Below are 25,725 nucleotides of genomic sequence, written 5' to 3'. Positions count from 1 at the left end.
TGTAGACCTGGGGGGATGAGGACAGACCCACAGGAGGTAACACACTGTAGACCTGGGGGGATGAGGACAGACCCACAGGGGGTAACACACTGTAGACCTGGGGGGGATGAGGACAGACCCACAGGGGGTAACACACTGTAGACCTGGGGGGGATGAGGACAGACCCACAGGAGGTACCAGACTGTAGACCTGGGGGATGAGGACAGACCTACAGGGGGATGAGGACAGACCCACAGGAGGTACCAGACTGTAGACCTGGGGGGATGAGGACAGACCTACAGGAGGCAACACACTGTAGACCTGGGGGGATGAGGACAGACCCACAGGGGGATGAGGACAGACCCACAGGAGGTACCAGACTGTAGACCTGGGGGGGATGAGGACAGACCTACAGGAGGTAACACACTGTAGACCTGGGGGGATGAGGACAGACCCACAGGGGGATGAGGACAGACCCACAGGAGGTAACACACTGTAGACCTGGGGGGATGAGGACAGACCCACAGGGGGATGAGGACAGACCCACAGGAGGTAACACACTGTAGACCTGGGGGGATGAGGACAGACCCACGGGGGGATGAGGACAGACCCACGGGGGGATGAGGACAGACCCACAGGAGATACCAGACTGTAGACCTGGGGGGATGAGGACAGACCCACAGGGGATGAGGACAGACCCACAGGAGGTAACACACTGTAGACCTGGGGGGATGAGGACAGACCCGTAGGAGGTAACACACTGTAGACCTGGGGGGATGAGGACAGACCCACAGGAGGTACCAGACTGTAGACCTGGGGGGATGAGGACAGACCCTCAGGAGATAACACACTGTAGACCTGGGGGATGAGGACAGACCCACAGGAGGTACCAGACTGTAGACCTGGGGGGATGAGGACAGACCCACAGGGGGATGAGGACAGACCCACAGGAGGTAACACACTGTAGACCTGGGGGGATGAGGACAGACCCACAGGAGGTACCAGACTGTAGACCTGGGGGGATGAGGACAGACCCTCAGGAGATAACACACTGTAGACCTGGGGGGATGAGGACAGACCTACAGGAGATACCAGACTGTAGACCTGGTGGGATGAGGACAGACCCACAGGGGGATGAGGACAGACCCACAGGAGGTAACACACTGTAGACCTGGGGGGATGAGGACAGACCCACAGGAGGTACCACACTGTAGACCTGGGGGGGATGAGGACAGACCCACAGGGGGATGAGGACAGACCCACAGGAGGTAACACAATGTAGACCTGGGGGGATGAGGACAGACCCACAGGAGGTACCACACTGTAGACCTGGGGGGATGAGGACAGACCTACAGGGGGATGAGGACAGACCCACAGGAGGTAACACACTGTAGACCTGGGGAGATGAGGACAGACCCACAGGAAGTAACGCACTGTAGACCTGGGGGATGAGGACAGACCCACAGGGGGATGAGGACAGACCCACAGGAGGTACCAGACTGTAGACCTGGGGGGATGAGGACAGACCCACAGGGGATGAGGACAGACCCACAGGAGGTAACACACTGTAGACCTGGGGGGATGAGGACAGACCTACAGGGGGATGAGGACAGACCCACAGGAGGTACCAGACTGTAGACCTGGGGGGATGAGGACAGACCCACAGGGGGATGAGGACAGACCCACAGGAGGTACCACACTGTAGATCTGAGGGGATGAGGACAGACCTACAGGGGGATGAGGACAGACCCACAGGAGGTAACACACTGTAGACCTGGGGGATGAGGACAGACCCACAGGAGGTACCAGACTGTAGACCTGGGGGATGAGGACAGACCCACGGGGGATGAGGACAGACCCACGGGGGATGAGGACAGACCCACAGGAGGTGACTGCAGACCTGGGGGAGGGGGATGAGGACAGACCTACAGGGGGATGAGGACAGACCTACAGGAGGTAACACACTGTAGACCTGGGGGGATGAGGACAGACCTACAGGAGGTAACACACTGTAGACCTGGGGGGATGAGGACAGACCCACAGGAGGTAACACACTGTAGACCTGGGGGATGAGGACAGACCTACAGGGGGATGAGGACAGACCTACAGGGGGATGAGGACAGACCTACAGGAGGTAACACACTGTAGACCTGGGGGGGATGAGGACAGACCCACAGGAGATAACACACTGTAGACCTGGGGGATGAGGACAGACCTACAGGGGGATGAGGACAGACCCACAGGAGGTACCAGACTGTAGACCTGGGGGGATGAGGACAGACCCACAGGAGGAAACACACTGTAGACCTGGGGGGATGAGGACAGACCCACAGGAGATAACACACTGTAGACCTGGGGGATGAGGACAGACCTACAGGGGGATGAGGACAGACCCACAGGAGGTACCAGACTGTAGACCTGGGGGGATGAGGACAGACCCACAGGAGGTAACACACTGTAGACCTGGGGGGATGAGGACAGACCCACAGGGGGTAACACACTGTAGACCTGGGGGGGATGAGGACAGACCCACAGGGGGTAACACACTGTAGACCTGGGGGGGATGAGGACAGACCCACAGGAGGTACCAGACTGTAGACCTGGGGGATGAGGACAGACCTACAGGGGGATGAGGACAGACCCACAGGAGGTACCAGACTGTAGACCTGGGGGGATGAGGACAGACCTACAGGAGGCAACACACTGTAGACCTGGGGGGATGAGGACAGACCCACAGGGGGATGAGGACAGACCCACAGGAGGTACCAGACTGTAGACCTGGGGGGATGAGGACAGACCTACAGGAGGTAACACACTGTAGACCTGGGGGGATGAGGACAGACCCACAGGGGGATGAGGACAGACCCACAGGAGGTAACACACTGTAGACCTGGGGGGATGAGGACAGACCCACAGGGGGATGAGGACAGACCCACAGGAGGTAACACACTGTAGACCTGGGGGGATGAGGACAGACCCACGGGGGGATGAGGACAGACCCACAGGGGGATGAGGACAGACCCACAGGAGATACCAGACTGTAGACCTGGGGGGATGAGGACAGACCCACAGGGGATGAGGACAGACCCACAGGAGGTAACACACTGTAGACCTGGGGGGATGAGGACAGACCCACGGGGGGATGAGGACAGACCCACAGGGGGATGAGGACAGACCCACAGGAGATACCAGACTGTAGACCTGGGGGGATGAGGACAGACCCACAGGGGATGAGGACAGACCCACAGGAGGTAACACACTGTAGACCTGGGGAGATGAGGACAGACCCACAGGAAGTAACGCACTGTAGACCTGGGGGATGAGGACAGACCCACAGGGGGATGAGGACAGACCCACAGGAGGTACCAGACTGTAGACCTGGGGGGATGAGGACAGACCCACAGGGGATGAGGACAGACCCACAGGAGGTAACACACTGTAGACCTGGGGGGATGAGGACAGACCTACAGGGGGATGAGGACAGACCCACAGGAGGTACCAGACTGTAGACCTGGGGGGATGAGGACAGACCCACAGGGGGATGAGGACAGACCCACAGGAGGTACCACACTGTAGATCTGAGGGGATGAGGACAGACCTACAGGGGGATGAGGACAGACCCACAGGAGGTAACACACTGTAGACCTGGGGGGATGAGGACAGACCCACAGGAGGTACCAGACTGTAGACCTGGGGGGATGAGGACAGACCCACGGGGGGATGAGGACAGACCCACGGGGGGATGAGGACAGACCCACGGGGGGATGAGGACAGACCCACAGGGGGATGAGGACAGACCTACAGGGGGATGAGGACAGACCTACAGGAGGTAACACACTGTAGACCTGGGGGGATGAGGACAGACCTACAGGAGGTAACACACTGTAGACCTGGGGGGATGAGGACAGACCCACAGGAGGTAACACACTGTAGACCTGGGGGATGAGGACAGACCTACAGGGGGATGAGGACAGACCTACAGGGGGATGAGGACAGACCTACAGGAGGTAACACACTGTAGACCTGGGGGGGATGAGGACAGACCCACAGGAGATAACACACTGTAGACCTGGGGGATGAGGACAGACCTACAGGGGGATGAGGACAGACCCACAGGAGGTACCAGACTGTAGACCTGGGGGGATGAGGACAGACCCACAGGAGGAAACACACTGTAGACCTGGGGGGATGAGGACAGACCCACAGGAGATAACACACTGTAGACCTGGGGGATGAGGACAGACCTACAGGGGGATGAGGACAGACCCACAGGAGGTACCAGACTGTAGACCTGGGGGGATGAGGACAGACCCACAGGAGGTAACACACTGTAGACCTGGGGGGATGAGGACAGACCCACAGGGGGTAACACACTGTAGACCTGGGGGGGATGAGGACAGACCCACAGGGGGTAACACACTGTAGACCTGGGGGGGATGAGGACAGACCCACAGGAGGTACCAGACTGTAGACCTGGGGGATGAGGACAGACCTACAGGGGGATGAGGACAGACCCACAGGAGGTACCAGACTGTAGACCTGGGGGGATGAGGACAGACCTACAGGAGGCAACACACTGTAGACCTGGGGGGATGAGGACAGACCCACAGGGGGATGAGGACAGACCCACAGGAGGTACCAGACTGTAGACCTGGGGGGGATGAGGACAGACCTACAGGAGGTAACACACTGTAGACCTGGGGGGATGAGGACAGACCCACAGGGGGATGAGGACAGACCCACAGGAGGTAACACACTGTAGACCTGGGGGGATGAGGACAGACCCACAGGGGGATGAGGACAGACCCACAGGAGGTAACACACTGTAGACCTGGGGGGATGAGGACAGACCCACGGGGGATGAGGACAGACCCACAGGGGGATGAGGACAGACCCACAGGAGATACCAGACTGTAGACCTGGGGGATGAGGACAGACCCACAGGGGATGAGGACAGACCCACAGGAGGTAACACACTGTAGACCTGGGGGGATGAGGACAGACCCACGGGGGGATGAGGACAGACCCACAGGGGGATGAGGACAGACCCACAGGAGATACCAGACTGTAGACCTGGGGGGATGAGGACAGACCCACAGGGGATGAGGACAGACCCACAGGAGGTAACACACTGTAGACCTGGGGGGATGAGGACAGACCCATAGGAGGTAACACACTGTAGACCTGGGGGGATGAGGACAGACCCACAGGAGGTACCAGACTGTAGACCTGGGGGGATGAGGACAGACCCTCAGGAGATAACACACTGTAGACCTGGGGGGATGAGGACAGACCCACAGGAGGTACCAGACTGTAGACCTGGGGGGATGAGGACAGACCCACAGGGGGATGAGGACAGACCCACAGGAGGTAACACACTGTAGACCTGGGGGGATGAGGACAGACCCACAGGAGGTACCAGACTGTAGACCTGGGGGGATGAGGACAGACCCTCAGGAGATAACACACTGTAGACCTGGGGGGATGAGGACAGACCTACAGGAGATACCAGACTGTAGACCTGGTGGGATGAGGACAGACCTACAGGGGGATGAGGACAGACCCACAGGAGGTAACACAATGTAGACCTGGGGGGATGAGGACAGACCCACAGGAGGTACCACACTGTAGACCTGGGGGGATGAGGACAGACCTACAGGGGGATGAGGACAGACCCACAGGAGGTAACACACTGTAGACCTGGGGAGATGAGGACAGACCCACAGGAAGTAACGCACTGTAGACCTGGGGGATGAGGACAGACCCACAGGAGGTACCAGACTGTAGACCTGGGGGGATGAGGACAGACCCACAGGGGATGAGGACAGACCCACAGGAGATAACACACTGTAGACCTGGGGGGATGAGGACAGACCTACAGGGGGATGAGGACAGACCCACAGGAGGTACCAGACTGTAGACCTGGGGGGATGAGGACAGACCCACAGGGGGATGAGGACAGACCCACAGGAGGTACCACACTGTAGATCTGAGGGGATGAGGACAGACCTACAGGGGGATGAGGACAGACCCACAGGAGGTAACACACTGTAGACCTGGGGGGATGAGGACAGACCCACAGGAGGTACCAGACTGTAGACCTGGGGGATGAGGACAGACCCACGGGGGGATGAGGACAGACCCACGGGGGGATGAGGACAGACCCACGGGGGGATGAGGACAGACCCACAGGGGGATGAGGACAGACCCACAGGGGGATGAGGACAGACCCACAGGAGATACCAGACTGTAGACCTGGGGGGATGAGGACAGACCCACAGGAGGTAACACACTGTAGACCTGGGGGATGAGGACAGACCTACAGGGGGATGAGGACAGACCTACAGGGGGATGAGGACAGACCTACAGGAGGTAACACACTGTAGACCTGGGGGGATGAGGACAGACCTACAGGAGGTAACACACTGTAGACCTGGGGGGATGAGGACAGACCCACAGGAGGTAACACACTGTAGACCTGGGGGATGAGGACAGACCTACAGGGGGATGAGGACAGACCTACAGGGGGATGAGGACAGACCTACAGGAGGTAACACACTGTAGACCTGGGGGGATGAGGACAGACCCACAGGGGGATGAGGACAGACCCACAGGGGGATGAGGACAGACCCACAGGAGATACCAGACTGTAGACCTGGGGGGATGAGGACAGACCCACAGGAGGTAACACACTGTAGACCTGGGGGATGAGGACAGACCTACAGGGGGATGAGGACAGACCTACAGGGGGATGAGGACAGACCTACAGGAGGTAACACACTGTAGACCTGGGGGATGAGGACAGACCTACAGGAGGTAACACACTGTAGACCTGGGGGGATGAGGACAGACCCACAGGAGGTAACACACTGTAGACCTGGGGGATGAGGACAGACCTACAGGGGGATGAGGACAGACCTACAGGGGGATGAGGACAGACCTACAGGAGGTAACACACTGTAGACCTGGGGGGATGAGGACAGACCTACAGGAGGTAACACACTGTAGACCTGGGGGGATGAGGACAGACCTACAGGAGGTAACACACTGTAGACTTGGGGGGATGAGGACAGACCTACACGGGGATGAGGACAGACCCACAGGAGGTAACACACTGTAGACCTGGGGGGATGAGGACAGACCCACAGGAGGTACCACACTGTAGACCTGGGGGGATGAGGACAGACCCACAGGGGGATGAGGACAGACCCACAAGAGGTACCAGACTGTAGACCTGGGGGGATGAGGACAGACCTACAGGAGGTAACACACTGTAGACCTGGGGGGATGAGGACAGACCCACAGCGGGATGAGGACAGACCCACAGGAGGATGAGGACAGACCCACAGGAGGTAACACACTGTAGACCTGGGGGGATGAGGACAGACCCACAGGAGGTAACACACTGTAGACCTGGGGGGATGAGGACAGACCCACAGGGGGATCAGGACAGACCCACAGGAGGTAACACACTGTAGACCTGGGGGATGAGGACAGACCCACAGGGGGATGAGGACAGACCCACAGGAGGTAACACACTGTAGACCTGGGGGGATGAGGACAGACCCACAGGGGGATGAGGACAGACCCACAGGAGGATGAGGACAGACCCACAGGAGGTAACACACTGTAGACCTGGGGGGATGAGGACAGACCCACAGGAGGTACCACACTGTAGACCTGGGGGGATGAGGACAGACCTACAGGGGGATGAGGACAGACCCACAGGAGGTAACACACTGTAGACCTGGGGGGATGAGGACAGACCCACAGGAGGTACCACACTGTAGACCTGGGGGGGATGAGGACAGACCCACAGGGGGATGAGGACAGACCCACAGGGGGATGAGGACAGACCCACAGGAGGTAACACAATGTAGACCTGGGGGGATGAGGACAGACCCACAGGAGGTACCACACTGTAGACCTGGGGGATGAGGACAGACCTACAGGGGGATGAGGACAGACCTACAGGGGGATGAGGACAGACCTACAGGAGGTAACACACTGTAGACCTGGGGGATGAGGACAGACCTACAGGAGGTAACACACTGTAGACCTGGGGGATGAGGACAGACCCACAGGAGGTAACACACTGTAGACCTGGGGGATGAGGACAGACCTACAGGGGGATGAGGACAGACCTACAGGGGGATGAGGACAGACCTACAGGAGGTAACACACTGTAGACCTGGGGGGATGAGGACAGACCTACAGGAGGTAACACACTGTAGACCTGGGGGGATGAGGACAGACCTACAGGAGGTAACACACTGTAGACCTGGGGGATGAGGACAGACCTACAGGGGGATGAGGACAGACCCACAGGAGGTAACACACTGTAGACCTGGGGGGATGAGGACAGACCCACAGGAGGTACCACACTGTAGACCTGGGGGGATGAGGACAGACCCACAGGGGGATGAGGACAGACCCACAGGAGGTACCAGACTGTAGACCTGGGGGGATGAGGACAGACCTACAGGAGGCAACACACTGTAGACCTGGGGGGATGAGGACAGACCCACAGGAGGTACCAGACTGTAGACCTGGGGGGATGAGGACAGACCCTCAGGAGATAACACACTGTAGACCTGGGGGGATGAGGACAGACCTACAGGAGATACCAGACTGTAGACCTGGTGGGATGAGGACAGACCTACAGGGGGATGAGGACAGACCCACAGGAGGTACCACACTGTAGACCTGGGGGGGATGAGGACAGACCCACAGGGGGATGAGGACAGACCCACAGGAGGTAACACACTGTAGACCTGGGGGGATGAGGACAGACCCACAGGAGGTACCACACTGTAGACCTGGGGGGGATGAGGACAGACCCACAGGGGGATGAGGACAGACCCACAGGAGGTAACACAATGTAGACCTGGGGGGATGAGGACAGACCCACAGGAGGTACCACACTGTAGACCTGGGGGGATGAGGACAGACCTACAGGGGGATGAGGACAGACCCACAGGAGGTAACACACTGTAGACCTGGGGAGATGAGGACAGACCCACAGGAAGTAACGCACTTTAGACCTGGGGGATGAGGACAGACCCACAGGGGGATGAGGACAGACCCACAGGAGGTACCAGACTGTAGACCTGGGGGGATGAGGACAGACCCACAGGGGATGAGGACAGACCCACAGGAGGTAACACACTGTAGACCTGGGGGGATGAGGACAGACCCACAGGAGGTAACACATTGTAGACCTGGGGGGATGAGGACAGACCCACAGGAGGTAACACACTGTAGACCTGGGGGGATGAGGACAGACCTACAGGAGATACCAGACTGTAGACCTGGTGGGATGAGGACAGACCTACAGGGGGATGAGGACAGACCCACAGGAGGTGCCAGACTGTAGACCTGGGGGGATGAGGACAGACCCACAGGGGGATGAGGACAGACCCACAGGAGGTACCACACTGTAGATGTGAGGGGATGAGGACAGACCTACAGGGGGATGAGGACAGACCCACAGGAGGTAACACACTGTAGACCTGGGGGGATGAGGACAGACCCACAGGAGGTACCAGACTGTAGACCTGGGGGGATGAGGACAGACCCACGGGGGGATGAGGACAGACCCACAGGGGGATGAGGACAGACCCACAGGGGGATGAGGACAGACCCACAGGGGGATGAGGACAGACCCACAGGAGATACCAGACTGTAGACCTGGGGGGATGAGGACAGACCCACAGGAGGTAACACACTGTAGACCTGGGGGATGAGGACAGACCTACAGGGGGATGAGGACAGACCTACAGGGGGATGAGGACAGACCTACAGGAGGTAATACACTGTAGACCTGGGGGGATGAGGACAGACCTACAGGAGGTAACACACTGTAGACCTGGGGGGATGAGGACAGACCTACAGGAGGTAACACACTGTAGACCTGGGGGGATGAGGACAGACCTACAGGGGGATGAGGACAGACCCACAGGAGGTAACACACTGTAGACCTGGGGGGATGAGGACAGACCCACAGGAGGTACCACACTGTAGACCTGGGGGGATGAGGACAGACCCACAGGGGGATGAGGACAGACCCACAGGAGGTACCAGACTGTAGACTTGGGGGGATGAGGACAGACCTACAGGAGGTAACACACTGTAGACCTGGGGGGATGAGGACAGACCCACAGGAGGATGAGGACAGACCCACAGGAGATAACACACTGTAGACCTGGGGGGATGAGGACAGACCCACAGGGGGATGAGGACAGACCCACAGGAGATAACACACTGTAGACCTGGGGGGGATGAGGACAGACCCACAGGAGGATGAGGACAGACCCACAGGAGGTAACACACTGTAGACCTGGGGGGATGAGGACAGACCCACAGGAAGTAACACACTGTAGACCTGGGGGGATGAGGACAGACCCACAGGGGGATGAGGACAGACCCACAGGAGGTAACACACTGTAGACCTGGGGGGATGAGGACAGACCCACAGGAGGTAACACACTGTAGACCTGGGGGGATGAGGACAGACCCAAAGGGGGATGAGGACAGACCCACAGGAGGTAACACACTGTAGACCTGGGGGATGAGGACAGACCCACAGGGGGATGAGGACAGACCCACAGGAGGATGAGGACAGACCCACAGGAGGTAACACACTGTAGACCTGGGGGATGAGGACAGACCCACAGGAGGTACCACACTGTAGACCTGGGGGATGAGGACAGACCTACAGGGGGATGAGGACAGACCCACAGGAGGTAACAGACTGTAGACCTGGGGGGATGAGGACAGACCCACAGGAGGTAACACACTGTAGACCTGGGGGATGAGGACAGACCCACAGGGGGATGAGGACAGACCCACAGGAGGTAACACACTGTAGACCTGGGGGGATGAGGACAGACCCACAGGAGGTAACACACTGTAGACCTGGGGGGATGAGGACAGACCCACAGGGGGATGAGGACAGACCCACAGGAGGTAACACACTGTAGACCTGGGGGATGAGGACAGACCCACAGGGGGATGAGGACAGACCCACAGGAGGATGAGGACAGACCCACAGGAGGTAACACACTGTAGACCTGGGGGGATGAGGACAGACCCACAGGAGGTACCACACTGTAGACCTGGGGGGATGAGGACAGACCTACAGGGGGATGAGGACAGACCCACAGGAGGTACCAGACTGTAGACCTGGGGGGATGAGGACAGACCCACAGGAGGTAACACACTGTAGACCTGGGGGGATGAGGACAGACCCACAGGGGGATGAGGACAGACCCACAGGAGGTAACACACTGTAGACCTGGGGGGATGAGGACAGACCCACAGGAGGTAACACACTGTAGACCTGGGGGGATGAGGACAGACCCACAGGGGGATGAGGACAGACCCACAGGAGGTAACACACTGTAGACCTGGGGGATGAGGACAGACCCACAGGGGGATGAGGACAGACCCACAGGAGGTACCAGACTGTAGACCTGGGGGGATGAGGACAGACCCACAGGGAGATGAGGACAGACCCACAGGAGGTAACACACTGTAGACCTGGGGGGATGAGGACAGACCCACAGGGGGATGAGGACAGACCCACAGGAGGATGAGGACAGACCCACAGGAGGTAACACACTGTAGACCTGGGGGGATGAGGACAGACCCACAGGAGGTACCACACTGTAGACCTGGGGGGATGAGGACAGACCCACAGGAGGTACCAGACTGTAGACCTGGGGGGATGAGGACAGACCCACAGGGAGATGAGGACAGACCCACAGGAGGTAACACACTGTAGACCTGGGGGGATGAGGACAGACCCACAGGGGGATGAGGACAGACCCACAGGAGGTACCAGACTGTAGACCTGGGGGGATGAGGACAGACCCACAGGAGGTAACACACTGTAGACCTGGGGGGATGAGGACAGACCTACAGGGGGATGAGGACAGACCCACAGGAGGTACCAGACTGTAGACCCGGGGGGATGAGGACAGACCCACGGGGATGAGGACAGACCCACAGGAGGTACAAGACTGTAGACCTGGGGGGATGAGGACAGACCCACGGGGGGATGAGGACAGACCCACGGGGGGATGAGGACAGACCCACAGGGGGATGAGGACAGACCCACAGGAGATACCAGACTGTAGACCTGGGGGGATGAGGACAGACCCACAGGAGGTAACACACTTTAGACCTGGGGGATGAGGACAGACCTACAGGGGGATGAGGACAGACCTACAGGGGGATGAGGACAGACCTACAGGAGGTAACACACTGTAGACCTGGGGGGATGAGGACAGACCTACAGGAGGTAACACACTGTAGACCTGGGGGGATGAGGACAGACCCACAGGAGGATGAGGACAGACCCACAGGAGATAACACACTGTAGACCTGGGGGGGATGAGGACAGACCCACAGGGGGATGAGGACAGACCCACAGGAGATAACACACTGTAGACCTGGGGGGGATGAGGACAGACCCACAGGAGGATGAGGACAGACCCACAGGAGGTAACACACTGTAGACCTGGGGGGATGAGGACAGACCCACAGGAGGTACCAGACTGTAGACCTGGGGGGATGAGGACAGACCCACAGGGGGATGAGGACAGACCCACAGGAGGTAACACACTGTAGACCTGGGGGGATGAGGACAGACCCACAGGAGGTAACACACTGTAGACCTGGGGGGATGAGGACAGACCCACAGGGGGATGAGGACAGACCCACAGGAGGTAACACACTGTAGACCTGGGGGATGAGGACAGACCCACAGGGGGATGAGGACAGACCCACAGGAGGTACCAGACTGTTGACCTGGGGGGATGAGGACAGACCCACAGGGAGATGAGGACAGACCCACAGGAGGTAACACACTGTAGACCTGGGGGGATGAGGACAGACCCACAGGGGGATGAGGACAGACCCACAGGAGGATGAGGACAGACCCACAGGAGGTAACACACTGTAGACCTGGGGGGATGAGGACAGACCCACAGGAGGTACCACACTGTAGACCTGGGGGGATGAGGACAGACCTACAGGGGGATGAGGACAGACCCACAGGAGGTACCAGACTGTAGACCTGGGGGATGAGGACAGACCCACAGGAGGTAACACACTGTAGACCTGGGGGATGAGGACAGACCTACAGGGGGATGAGGACAGACCCACAGGAGGTAACACACTGTAGACCTGGGGGATGAGGACAGACCCACAGGGGGATGAGGACAGACCCACAGGAGGTAACACACTGTAGACCTGGGGGATGAGGACAGACCCACAGGGGGATGAGGACAGACCCACAGGAGGTAACACACTGTAGACCTGGGGGGATGAGGACAGACCTACAGGAGGTAACACACTGTAGACCTGGGGGGATGAGGACAGACCCACAGGGGGATGAGGACAGACCCACAGGAGGTAACACACTGTAGACCTGGGGGGATGAGGACAGACCCACAGGAGGTAACACACTGTAGACCTGGGGGATGAGGACAGACCCACAGGAGGTAACACACTGTAGACCTGGGGGGATGAGGACAGACCCACAGGAGGTAACACACTGTAGACCTGGGGGGATGAGGACAGACCTACAGGGGGATGAGGACAGACCCACAGGAGGTAACACACTGTAGACCTGGGGGGATGAGGACAGACCCACAGGGGGATGAGGACAGACCCACAGGAGGTAACACACTGTAGACCTGGGGGGATGAGGACAGACCCACAGGGGGATGAGGACAGACCCACAGGAGGTAACACACTGTAGACCTGGGGGGATGAGGACAGACCTACAGGAGGTAACACACTGTAGACCTGGGGGGATGAGGACAGACCCACAGGGGGATGAGGACAGACCCACAGGAGGTACCACACTGTAGACCTGGGGGGATGAGGACAGACCCACAGGAGATAACACTGTGTGTGTGTGTGTGTGTGTGTGTGTCCAGCAGCTCTTCAGTAAGCTGTGTGTGTGTGTGTCCATCAGCTCTTCAGTAAGCTGTGTGTGTGTGTGTCCAGCAGCTCTTCAGTAAGCTGTGTGTGTGTGTGTGTCCAGCAGCTCTTCAGTAAGCTGTGTGTGTGTGTGTGTCCAGCAGCTCTTCAGTAAGATGTGTGTGTGTGTGTCCAGCAGCTCTTCAGTAAGCTGTGTGTGTGTGTGTGTGTCCATCAGCTCTTCAGTAAGCTGTGTGTGTGTGTGTCCATCAGCTCTTCAGTAAGCTGTGTGTGTGTGTCCAGCAGCTCTTCAGTAAGCTGTGTGTGTGTGTGTGTCCAGCAGCTCTTCAGTAAGCTGTGTGTGTGTGTGTGTCCAGCAGCTCTTCAGTAAGATGTGTGTGTGTGTGTCCAGCAGCTCTTCAGTAAGCTGTGTGTGTGTGTGTCCAGCAGCTCTTCAGTAAGCTGTGTGTGTGTGTGTGTGTCCATCAGCTCTTCAGTAAGCTGTGTGTGTGTGTGTCCATCAGCTCTTCAGTAAGCTGTGTGTGTGTGTCCAGCAGCTCTTCAGTAAGCTGTGTGTGTGTGTGTCCAGCAGCTCTTCAGTAAGCTGTGTGTGTGTGTGTCCAGCAGCTCTTCAGTAAGCTGTGTGTGTGTGTGTCCAGCAGCTCTTCAGTAAGCTGTGTGTGTGTGTGTCCATCAGCTCTTCAGTAAGCTGTGTGTGTGTGTGTCCAGCAGCTCTTCAGTAAGCTGTGTGTGTGTGTGTGTGTCCAGCAGCTCTTCAGTAAGCTGTGTGTGTGTGTGTCCAGCAGCTCTTCAGTAAGCTGTGTGTGTGTGTGTCCAGCAGCTCTTCAGCAAGCTGTGTGTGTGTGTGTGTCCAGCAGCTCTTCAGTAAGCTGTGTGTGGAGGTGTGTGATGGAGGGGAGTCTCAGCATCGGATGAGATTAGCGGAGCTACAGAGGCAGTACAAGGACAAACAGAGACAACTGGACCGGCTGCAGAGGCGCTCTGACACCCAGTGAGTAACACACACTAACTACACTACACAACTAGACAAGCTGCAGAGGGGCTCTGACACCCAGTGAGTAACACAGACTAACTACACTACACAACTAGACAAGCTGCAGAGGCGCTCTGACACCCAGTGAGTAACACACACTAACTACACTACACAACTAGACAAGCTGCAGAGGGGCTCTGACACCCAGTGAGTAACACAGACTAACTACACTACACAACTAGACAAGCTGCAGAGGCGCTCTGACACCCAGTGAGTAACACACACTAACTACACTACACAACTAGACAAGCTGCAGAGGGGCTCTGACACCCAGTGAGTAACACAGACTAACTACACTACACAACTAGACAAGCTGCAGAGGCGCTCTGACACCCAGTGAGTAACACAGACACTAACTACACTACACAACTAGACAAGCTGCAGAGGGGCTCTGACACCCAGTGAGTAACACAGACTAACTACACTACACAACTAGACAAGCTGCAGAGGCGCTCTGACACCCAGTGAGTAACACACACTAACTACACTACACAACTAGACAAGCTGCAGAGGGGCTCTGACACTCAGTGAGTAACACAGACTAACTACACTACACAACTAGACAAGCTGCAGAGGGGCTCTGACACCCAGTGAGTAACACACACTAACTACACAACTAGACAAGCTGCAGAGGGGCTCTGACACCCAGTGAGTAACACAGACACTAACTACACTACACAACTAGACAAGCTGCAGAGGGGCTCTGACACCCAGTGAGTAACACAGACACTAACTACACTACACAACTAGACAAGCTGCAGAGGGGCTCTGACACCCAGTGAGTAACACACTAACTACACAACTAGACAAGCTGCAGAGGGGCTCTGACACCCAGTGAGTAACACAGACACTAACTACACTACACAACTAGACAAGCTGCAGAGGGGCTCTGACACCCAGTGAGTAACACAGACACTAACTACACTACACAACTAGACAAGCTGCAGAGGCGCTCTGACACCCAGTGAGTAACACACACTAACTACACAACTAGACAAGCTGCAGAGGGGCTCTGACACCCAGTGAGTAACACAGACACTAACTACACTACACAACTAGACAAGCTGCAGAGGGGCTCTGACACCCAGTGAGTAACACAGACACTAACTACACTACACAACTAGACAAGCTGCAGAGGGGCTCTGACACCCAGTGAGTAACACACTAACTACACAACTAGACAAGCTGCAGAGGGGCTCTGACACCCAGTGAGTAACACAGACACTAACTACACTACACAACTAGACAAGCTGCAGAGGGGCTCTGACACCCAGTGAGTAACACAGACACTAACTACACTACACAACTAGACAAGCTGCAGAGGGGCTCTGACACCCAGTGAGTAACAGACACTAACTACACTACACAACTAGACAAGCTGCAGAGGGGCTCTGACACCCAGTGAGTAACACAGACACTAACTACACTACACAACTAGACAAGCTGCAGAGGGGCTCTGACACCCAGTGAGTAACACAGACACTAACTACACTACACAACTAGACAAGCTGCAGAGGCGCTCTGACACCCAGTGAGTAACACAGACACTAACTACACTACACAACTAGACAAGCTGCAGAGGGGCTCTGACACCCAGTGAGTAACACAGACACTAACTACACTACACAACTAGACAAGCTGCAGAGGGGCTCTGACACCCAGTGAGTAACACACACTAACTACACTACACAACTAGACAAGCTGCAGAGGGGCTCTGACACCCAGTGAGTAACACAGACACTAACTACACTACACAACTAGACAAGCTGCAGAGGGGCTCTGACACCCAGTGAGTAACACAGACACTAACTACACTACACAACTAGACAAGCTGCAGAGGGGCTCTGACACCCAGTGAGTAACACAGACACTAACTACACTACACAACTAGACAAGCTGCAGAGGCGCTCTGACACCCAGTGAGTAACACACACTAACTACACTACACAACTAGACAAGCTGCAGAGGGGCTCTGACACCCAGTGAGTAACACAGACACTAACTACACTACACAACTAGACAAGCTGCAGAGGGGCTCTGACACCCAGTGAGTAACAGACACTAACTACACTACACAACTAGACAAGCTGCAGAGGGGCTCTGACACCCAGTGAGTAACACAGACACTAACTACACTACACAACTAGACAAGCTGCAGAGGGGCTCTGACACCCAGTGAGTAACACAGACACTAACTACACTACACAACTAGACAAGCTGCAGAGGGGCTCTGACACCCAGTGAGTAACAGACACTAACTACACTACACAACTAGACAAGCTGCAGAGGGGCTCTGACACCCAGTGAGTAACACAGACACTAACTACACAACACAACTAGACAAGCTGTAGAGGGGCTCTGACACCCAGTGAGTAACACAGACACTAACTACACTACACAACTAGACAAGCTGCAGAGGGGCTCTGACACCCAGTGAGTAACACAGACACTAACTACACTACACAACTAGACAAGCTGCAGAGGGGCTCTGACACCCAGTGAGTAACAGACACTAACTACACTACACAACTAGACAAGCTGTAGAGGGGCTCTGACACCCAGTGAGTAACACAGACACTAACTACACTACACAACTAGACAAGCTGCAGAGGGGCTCTGACACCCAGTGAGTAACACAGACACTAACTACACTACACAACTAGACAAGCTGCAGAGGGGCTCTGACACCCAGTGAGTAACAGACACTAACTACACTACACAACTAGACAAGCTGCAGAGGCGCTCTGACACCCAGTGAGTAACAGACACTAACTACACTACACAACTAGACAAGCTGCAGAGGCGCTCTGACACCCAGTGAGTAACACACACTAACTACACTACACAACTAGACAAGCTGCAGAGGGGCTCTGACACCCAGTGAGTAACACAGACACTAACTACACTACACAACTAGACAAGCTGCAGAGGGGCTCTGACACCCAGTGAGTAACACAGACACTAACTACACTACACAACTAGACAAGCTGCAGAGGGGCTCTGACACCCAGTGAGTAACACAGACACTAACTACACTACACAACTAGACAAGCTGCAGAGGGGCTCTGACACCCAGTGAGTAACAGACACTAACTACACTACACAACTAGACAAGCTGCAGAGGGGCTCTGACACCCAGTGAGTAACACACTAACTACACTACACTACACAACTAGACAAGCTGCAGAGGGGCTCTGACACCCAGTGAGTAACACAGACACTAACTACACTACACAACTAGACAAGCTGCAGAGGGGCTCTGACACCCAGTGAGTAACACAGACACTAACTACACTACACAACTAGACAAGCTGCAGAGGGGCTCTGACACCCAGTGAGTAACAGACACTAACTACACTACACAACTAGACAAGCTGCAGAGGGGCTCTGACACCCAGTGAGTAACACAGACACTAACTACACTACACAACTAGACAAGCTGCAGAGGGGCTCTGACACCCAGTGAGTAACACAGACACTAACTACACTACACAACTAGACAAGCTGCAGAGGGGCTCTGACACCCAGTGAGTAACAGACACTAACTACACTACACAACTAGACAAGCTGCAGAGGGGCTCTGACACCCAGTGAGTAACACAGACACTAACTACACTACACAACTAGACAAGCTGCAGAGGGGCTCTGACACCCAGTGAGTAACAGACACTAACTACACTACACAACTAGACAAGCTGCAGAGGGGCTCTGACACCCAGTGAGTAACACAGACACTAACTACACTACACAACTAGACAAGCTGCAGAGGGGCTCTGACACCCAGTGAGTAACACAGACACTAACTACACTACACAACTAGACAAGCTGCAGAGGGGCTCTGACACCCAGTGAGTAACACAGACACTAACTACACTACACAACTAGACAAGCTGCAGAGGGGCTCTGACACCCAGTGAGTAACACACACTAACTACACTACACAACTAGACAAGCTGCAGAGGGGCTCTGACACCCAGTGAGTAACACACACTAACTACACAACTAGACAAGCTGCAGAGGGGCTCTGACACCCAGTGAGTAACACAGACACTAACTACACTACACAACTAGACAAGCTGCAGAGGGGCTCTGACACCCAGTGAGTAACACAGACACTAACTACACTACACAACTAGACAAGCTGCAGAGTGGCTCTGACACCCAGTGAGTAACACAGACTAACTACACTACACAACTAGACAAGCTGCAGAGGGGCTCTGACACCCAGTGAGTAACACACACTAACTACACTACACAACTAGACAAGCTGCAGAGGGGCTCTGACACCCAGTGAGTAACACAGACACTAACTACACTACACAACTAGACAAGCTGCAGAGGGGCTCTGACACTCAGTGAGTAACACAGACACTAACTACACTACACAACTAGACAAGCTGCAGAGGGGCTCTGACACTCAGTGAGTAACACAGACTAACTACACTACACAACTAGACAAGCTGCAGAGGGGCTCTGACACCCAGTGAGTAACAGACACTAACTACACTACACAACTAGACAAGCTGCAGAGGGGCTCTGACACCCAGTGAGTAACACAGACACTAACTACACTACACAACTAGACAAGCTGCAGAGGGGCTCTGACACCCAGTGAGTAACACAGACACTAACTACACTACACAACTAGACAAGCTGCAGAGGGGCTCTGACACTCAGTGAGTAACACAGACAGAGAGACAGACAGACAGACCCACCCAGTGAGTAACACACACAGACAGACAGACCCACCCAGTGAGTAACACACACAGACAGACAGACCCACCCAGTGAGTAACACACACACACAGAGAGACAGACAGACTGGCAGTTCCTCTCTAATCACTGTTCTCTTCCTGTTCAGAGAGGTTCAGCAGCAGGAGGAGGAGAGGCGGAGTCTAACCAGACGTGGGCGGGGCCGACCTAGGAAGAGGAAACGTGTAGCGACGCCCCCTGGCAAGATGGAGTCCCGGACAGGGAAGTAAGTGGAACTGTTATGAGCCTCCAGAATGTTTTCACAAACCTTTGGCTTTTGTTGTGTCACAACCTGAATTTAACTTGGATTAAAGTTTAAATGTTGTGTCACTGGTCTACACCCTTTTCATGTCAAAGTGGAAATTATGTTTTTAGAAATGTTGACTCATTTAATCTTTATTTAACTAGACAAGTCAGTTAAGAACAAATTCTTATATTCAATGACGGCCTAGGAACAGTGGGTTAACTGCCTGTTCAGGGGCAGAACGACAGATTTGTACCTTGTCAGCTCGGGGATTTGAACTTGCAACCTTCCAGTTACTAGTCCAACGCTCTAACCACTAGGCTACCCTGCCGTGTGTGTGTGTGTGTGTGTGTGTGTGTGTGTGTGTGTGTGTGTGTGTGTGTGTGTGTGTGTGTGTGTGTGTGTGTGTGTGTGTGTGTGTGTGTGTGTGTGTGTGTGTGTGTGTGTGTGTGTGTGTGTGTGTGTGTGTGTGTGTGTGTGTGTGTGTGTGTGTGTGTGTGTGTGTGATCATTGAGACTGGATGAGGACAGGCTGATGCTGTGTTTATAGCTGTCATTGAGACTGGATGAGGTTGATACTGTGTTTATAGCTGTCATTGAGACTGGATGAGGACAGGCTGATACTGTGTTTATAGCTGTCATTGAGACTGGATGAGGTTGATACTGTGTTTATAGCTGTCATTGAGACTGGATGAGGACAGGCTGATGCTGTGTTTATAGCTGTCATTGAGACTGAATGAGGACAGGCTGATACTGTGTTTATAGCTGTCATTGAGACTGGATGAGGACAGGCTGATACTGTGTTTATAGCTGTCATTGAGACTGAATGAGGCTGATACTGTGTTTATAGCTGCCATTGAGACTGGATGAGGTTGATACTGTGTTTATAGCTGTCATTGAGACTGAATGAGGACAGGTTGATACTGTGTTTATAGCTGTCATTGAGACTGAATGAGGACAGGTTGATACTGTGTTTATAGCTGTCATTGAGACTGAATGAGGACAGGTTGATACTGTGTTTATAGCTGTCATTGAGACTGGATGAGGACAGGCTGATACTGTGTTTATAGCTGTCATTGAGACTGGATGAGGACAGGCTGATACTGTGTTTATAGCTGTCATTGAGACTGGATGATGATACTGTGTTTATAGCTGTCATTGAGACTGGATGAGGACAGGCTGATACTGTGTTTATAGCTGTCATTGAGACTGGATGAGGACAGGCTGATACTGTGTTTATAGCTGTCATTGAGACTGGATGAGGACAGGCTGATACTGTGTTTATAGCTGTCATTGAGACTGAATGAGGACAGGTTGATACTGTGTTTATAGCTGTCATTGAGACTGGATGAGGACAGGTTGATGCTGTGTTTATAGCTGTCATTGAGACTGGATGAGGACAGGCTGATACTGTGTTTATAGCTGTCATTGAGACTGGATGAGGACAGGCTGATACTGTGTTTATAGCTGTCATTGAGACTGAATGAGGACAGGTTGATACTGTGTTTATAGCTGTCATTGAGACTGAATGAGGACAGGCTGATACTGTGTTTATAGCTGTCATTGAGACTGGATGAGGACAGGTTGATACTGTGTTTATAGCTGTCATTGAGACTGGATGAGGACAGGCTGATACTGTGTTTATAGCTGTCATTGAGACTGAATGAGGACTGTGTTTATAGCTGTCATGAGACTGGATGAGGCTGATGTGTTATAGCTGTCATTGAGACTGGATGAGGACAGGCTGATGCTGTGTTTATAGCTGTCATTGAGACTGAATGAGGACAGGCTGATGCTGTGTTTATAGCTGTCATTGAGACTGGATGAGGACAGGCTGATGCTGTGTTTATAGCTGTCATTGAGACTGGATGAGGCTGATACTGTGTTTATAGCTGTCATTGAGACTGAATGAGGACAGGCTGATACTGTGTTTATAGCTGTCATTGAGACTGGATGAGGACAGGTGATACTGTGTTTATAGCTGTCATTGAGACTGAATGAGGACAGGCTGATACTGTGTTTATAGCTGTCATTGAGACTGAATGAGGCTGATGCTGTGTTTATAGCTGTCATTGAGACTGGATGAGGCTGATACTGTGTTTATAGCTGTCATTGAGACTGGATGAGGACAGGCTGATACTGTGTTTATAGCTGTCATTGAGACTGAATGAGGCTGATACTGTGTTTATAGCTGTCATTGAGACTGGATGAGGACAGGCTGATGCTGTGTTTATAGCTGTCATTGAGACTGGATGAGGCTGATACTGTGTTTATAGCTGTCATTGAGACTGAATGAGGACAGGCTGATACTGTGTTTATAGCTGTCATTGAGACTGAATGAGGACAGGTTGATGCTGTGTTTATAGCTGTCATTGAGACTGGATGAGGACAGGTTGATACTGTGTTTATAGCTGTCATTGAGACTGAATGAGGACAGGCTGATACTGTGTTTATAGCTGTCATTGAGACTGGATGAGGCTGATACTGTGTTTATAGCTGTCATTGAGACTGGATGAGGCTGATACTGTGTTTATAGCTGTCATTGAGACTGGATGAGGACAGGTTGATACTGTGTTTATAGCTGTCATTGAGACTGAATGAGGACTGTCATTGAGACTGGATGATGATACTGTGTTTATAGCTGTCATTGAGACTGAATGAGGACAGGCTGATGCTGTGTTTATAGCTGTCATTGAGACTGGAAGGACAGGTGATACTGTGTTTATAGCTGTCATTGAGACTGATGAGGACTGATACTGTGTTTATAGCTGTCATTGAGACTGAATGAGGACAGGCTGATACTGTGTTTATAGCTGTCATTGAGACTGGATGAGGACAGGCTGATGCTGTGTTTATAGCTGTCATTGAGACTGAATGAGGACAGGCTGATACTGTGTTTATAGCTGTCATTGAGACTGAATGAGGACAGGCTGATGCTGTGTTTATAGCTGTCATTGAGACTGAATGAGGACAGGCTGATGCTGTGTTTATAGCTGTCATTGAGACTGAATGAGGACAGGTGATACTGTGTTTATAGCTGTCATTGAGACTGAATGAGGACAGGCTGATGCTGTGTTTATAGCTGTCATTGAGACTGAATGAGGACAGCTGATACTGTGTTTATAGCTGTCATTGAGACTGAATGAGGATGCTGTGTTTATAGCTGTCATTGATGGATGAGGACAGGTTGATGCTGTGTTTATAGCTGTCATTGAGACTGAATGAGGACAGGCTGATACTGTGTTTATAGCTGTCATTGAGACTGAATGAGGCTGATGTTTTTATAGCTGTCATTGAGACTGGATGAGGACAGGTTGATGCTGTGTTTATAGCTGTCATTGAGACTGAATGAGGACAGGTTGATGCTGTGTTTATAGCTGTCATTGAGACTGAATGAGGACAGGCTGATGCTGTGTTTATAGCTGTCATTGAGACTGAATGAGGACAGGCTGATGCTGTGTTTATAGCTGTCATTGAGACTGAATGAGGACAGGCTGATGCTGTGTTTATAGCTGTCATTGAGACTGGATGAGGACAGGCTGATGCTGTGTTTATAGCTGTCAGCTGTCATTGAGACTGATGAGGACAGGCTGATGCTGTGTTTATAGCTGTCATTGAGACTGAATGAGGACAGGCTGATGCTGTGTTTATAGCTGTCATTGAGACTGAATGAGGACAGGCTGATACTGTGTTTATAGCTGTCATTGAGACTGAATGAGGACAGGCTGATGCTGTGTTTATAGCTGTCATTGAGACTGGATGAGGCTGATACTGTGTTTATAGCTGTCATTGAGACTGAATGAGGACAGGCTGATACTGTGTTTATAGCTGTCATTGAGACTGAATGAGGACAGGCTGATGCTGTGTTTATAGCTGTCATTGAGACTGAATGAGGACAGGCTGATGCTGTGTTTATAGCTGTCATTGAGACTGAATGAGGACAGGCTGATGCTGTGTTTATAGCTGTCATTGAGACTGAATGAGGACAGGCTGATACTGTGTTTATAGCTGTCATTGAGACTGGATGAGGACAGGTTGATACTGTGTTTATAGGTCATTGAGACTGGATGAGGCTGATGTGTGTTTATAGCTGTCATTGAGACTGAATGAGGACAGGCTGATACTGTGTTTATAGCTGTCATTGAGACTGAATGAGGACAGGCTGATACTGTGTTTAGCTAGAGACTGTCATTGAGACTGAATGAGGACAGGCTGATACTGTGTTTATAGCTGTCATTGAGACTGAATGAGGACAGGCTGATGCTGTGTTTATAGCTGTCATTGAGACTGAATGAGGACAGGCTGATGCTGTGTTTATAGCTGTCATTGAGACTGAATGAGGACAGGTTGATACTGTGTTTATAGCTGTCATTGAGACTGAATGAGGACAGGCTGATGCTGTGTTTATAGCTGTCATTGAGACTGAGTGAGGACAGGCTGATACTGTGTTTATAGCTGTCATTGAGACTGAATGAGGCTGATGCTGTGTTTATAGCTGTCATTGAGACTGGATGAGGACAGGTTGATGCTGTGTTTATAGCTGTCATTGAGACTGAATGAGGACAGGCTGATGCTGTGTTTATAGCTGTCATTGAGACTGGATGAGGACAGGTTGATACTGTGTTTATAGCTGTCATTGAGACTGAATGAGGACAGGCTGATGCTGTGTTTATAGCTGTCATTGAGACTGGATGAGGACAGGCTGATACTGTGTTTATAGCTGTCATTGAGACTGGATGAGGACAGGTTGATACTGTGTTTATAGCTGTCATTGAGACTGGATGAGGACAGGCTGATACTGTGTTTATAGCTGTCATTGAGACTGGATGAGGACAGGCTGATACTGTGTTTATAGCTGTCATTGAGACTGGATGAGGCTGATGCTGTGTTTATAGCTGTCATTGAGACTGAATGAGGACAGGCTGATGCTGTGTTTATAGCTGTCATTGAGACTGGATGAGGACAGGCTGATGCTGTGTTTATAGCTGTCATTGAGACTGAATGAGGACAGGCTGATGCTGTGTTTATAGCTGTCATTGAGACTGAATGAGGACAGGCTGATACTGTGTTTATAGCTGTCATTGAGACTGGATGAGGACAGGCTGATACTGTGTTTATAGCTGTCATTGAGACTGGATGAGGACAGGCTGATGCTGTGTTTATAGCTGTCATTGAGACTGATGCTGTGTTTATAGCTGTCATTGAGACTGGATGAGCTGATGCTGTGTTTATAGCTGTCATTGAGACTGAATGAGGACAGGCTGATGCTGTGTTTATAGCTGTCATTGAGACTGGAATGAGGACAGGCTGATGCTGTGTTTATAGCTGTCATTGAGACTGAATGAGGACAGGCTGATACTGTGTTTATAGCTGTCATTGAGACTGGATGAGGACAGGCTGATGCTGTGTTTATAGCTGTCATTGAGACTGGATGAGGACAGGCTGATGCTGTGTTTATAGCTGTCATTGAGACTGGATGAGGACAGGCTGATACTGTGTTTATAGCTGTCATTGAGACTGAATGAGGACAGGCTGATGGTGTTTATAGCTGTCATTGAGACTGGATGAGTGTTTATAGCTGTCATGGATGAGACTGATGCTGATGCTGTGTTTATAGCTGTCATTGAGACTGAATGAGGACAGGCTGATGCTGTGTTTATAGCTGTCATTGAGACTGAATGAGGACAGGTTGATACTGTGTTTATAGCTGTCATTGAGACTGGATGAGGACAGGCTGATGCTGTGTTTATAGCTGTCATTGAGACT

At 53.2% G+C, this 25,725-nt stretch overlaps 1 protein-coding gene across 1 annotated transcript in view; it reads left to right on the top strand.

Moving 5' to 3' along the window:
- tnrc18 (trinucleotide repeat containing 18) overlaps window positions 1-25,725 on the top strand; it is a 182,469-nt gene that overhangs the window by 72,722 nt on the left and 84,022 nt on the right. Inside the window, 2 exon segments of the mRNA XM_064964656.1 lie at window positions 14,787-14,923; window positions 19,826-19,942. Of these exon segments, the coding sequence (XP_064820728.1) occupies window positions 14,787-14,923; window positions 19,826-19,942 (254 nt within the window).

This window comes from Oncorhynchus masou, unplaced genomic scaffold (assembly GCF_036934945.1).
Source record: "Oncorhynchus masou masou isolate Uvic2021 unplaced genomic scaffold, UVic_Omas_1.1 unplaced_scaffold_181, whole genome shotgun sequence".
NCBI lineage: Eukaryota > Metazoa > Chordata > Actinopteri > Salmoniformes > Salmonidae > Oncorhynchus > Oncorhynchus masou.
Note: the sequence above shows the minus strand (reverse complement) of the source record. Positions and strands in the feature narration are given on the sequence as shown.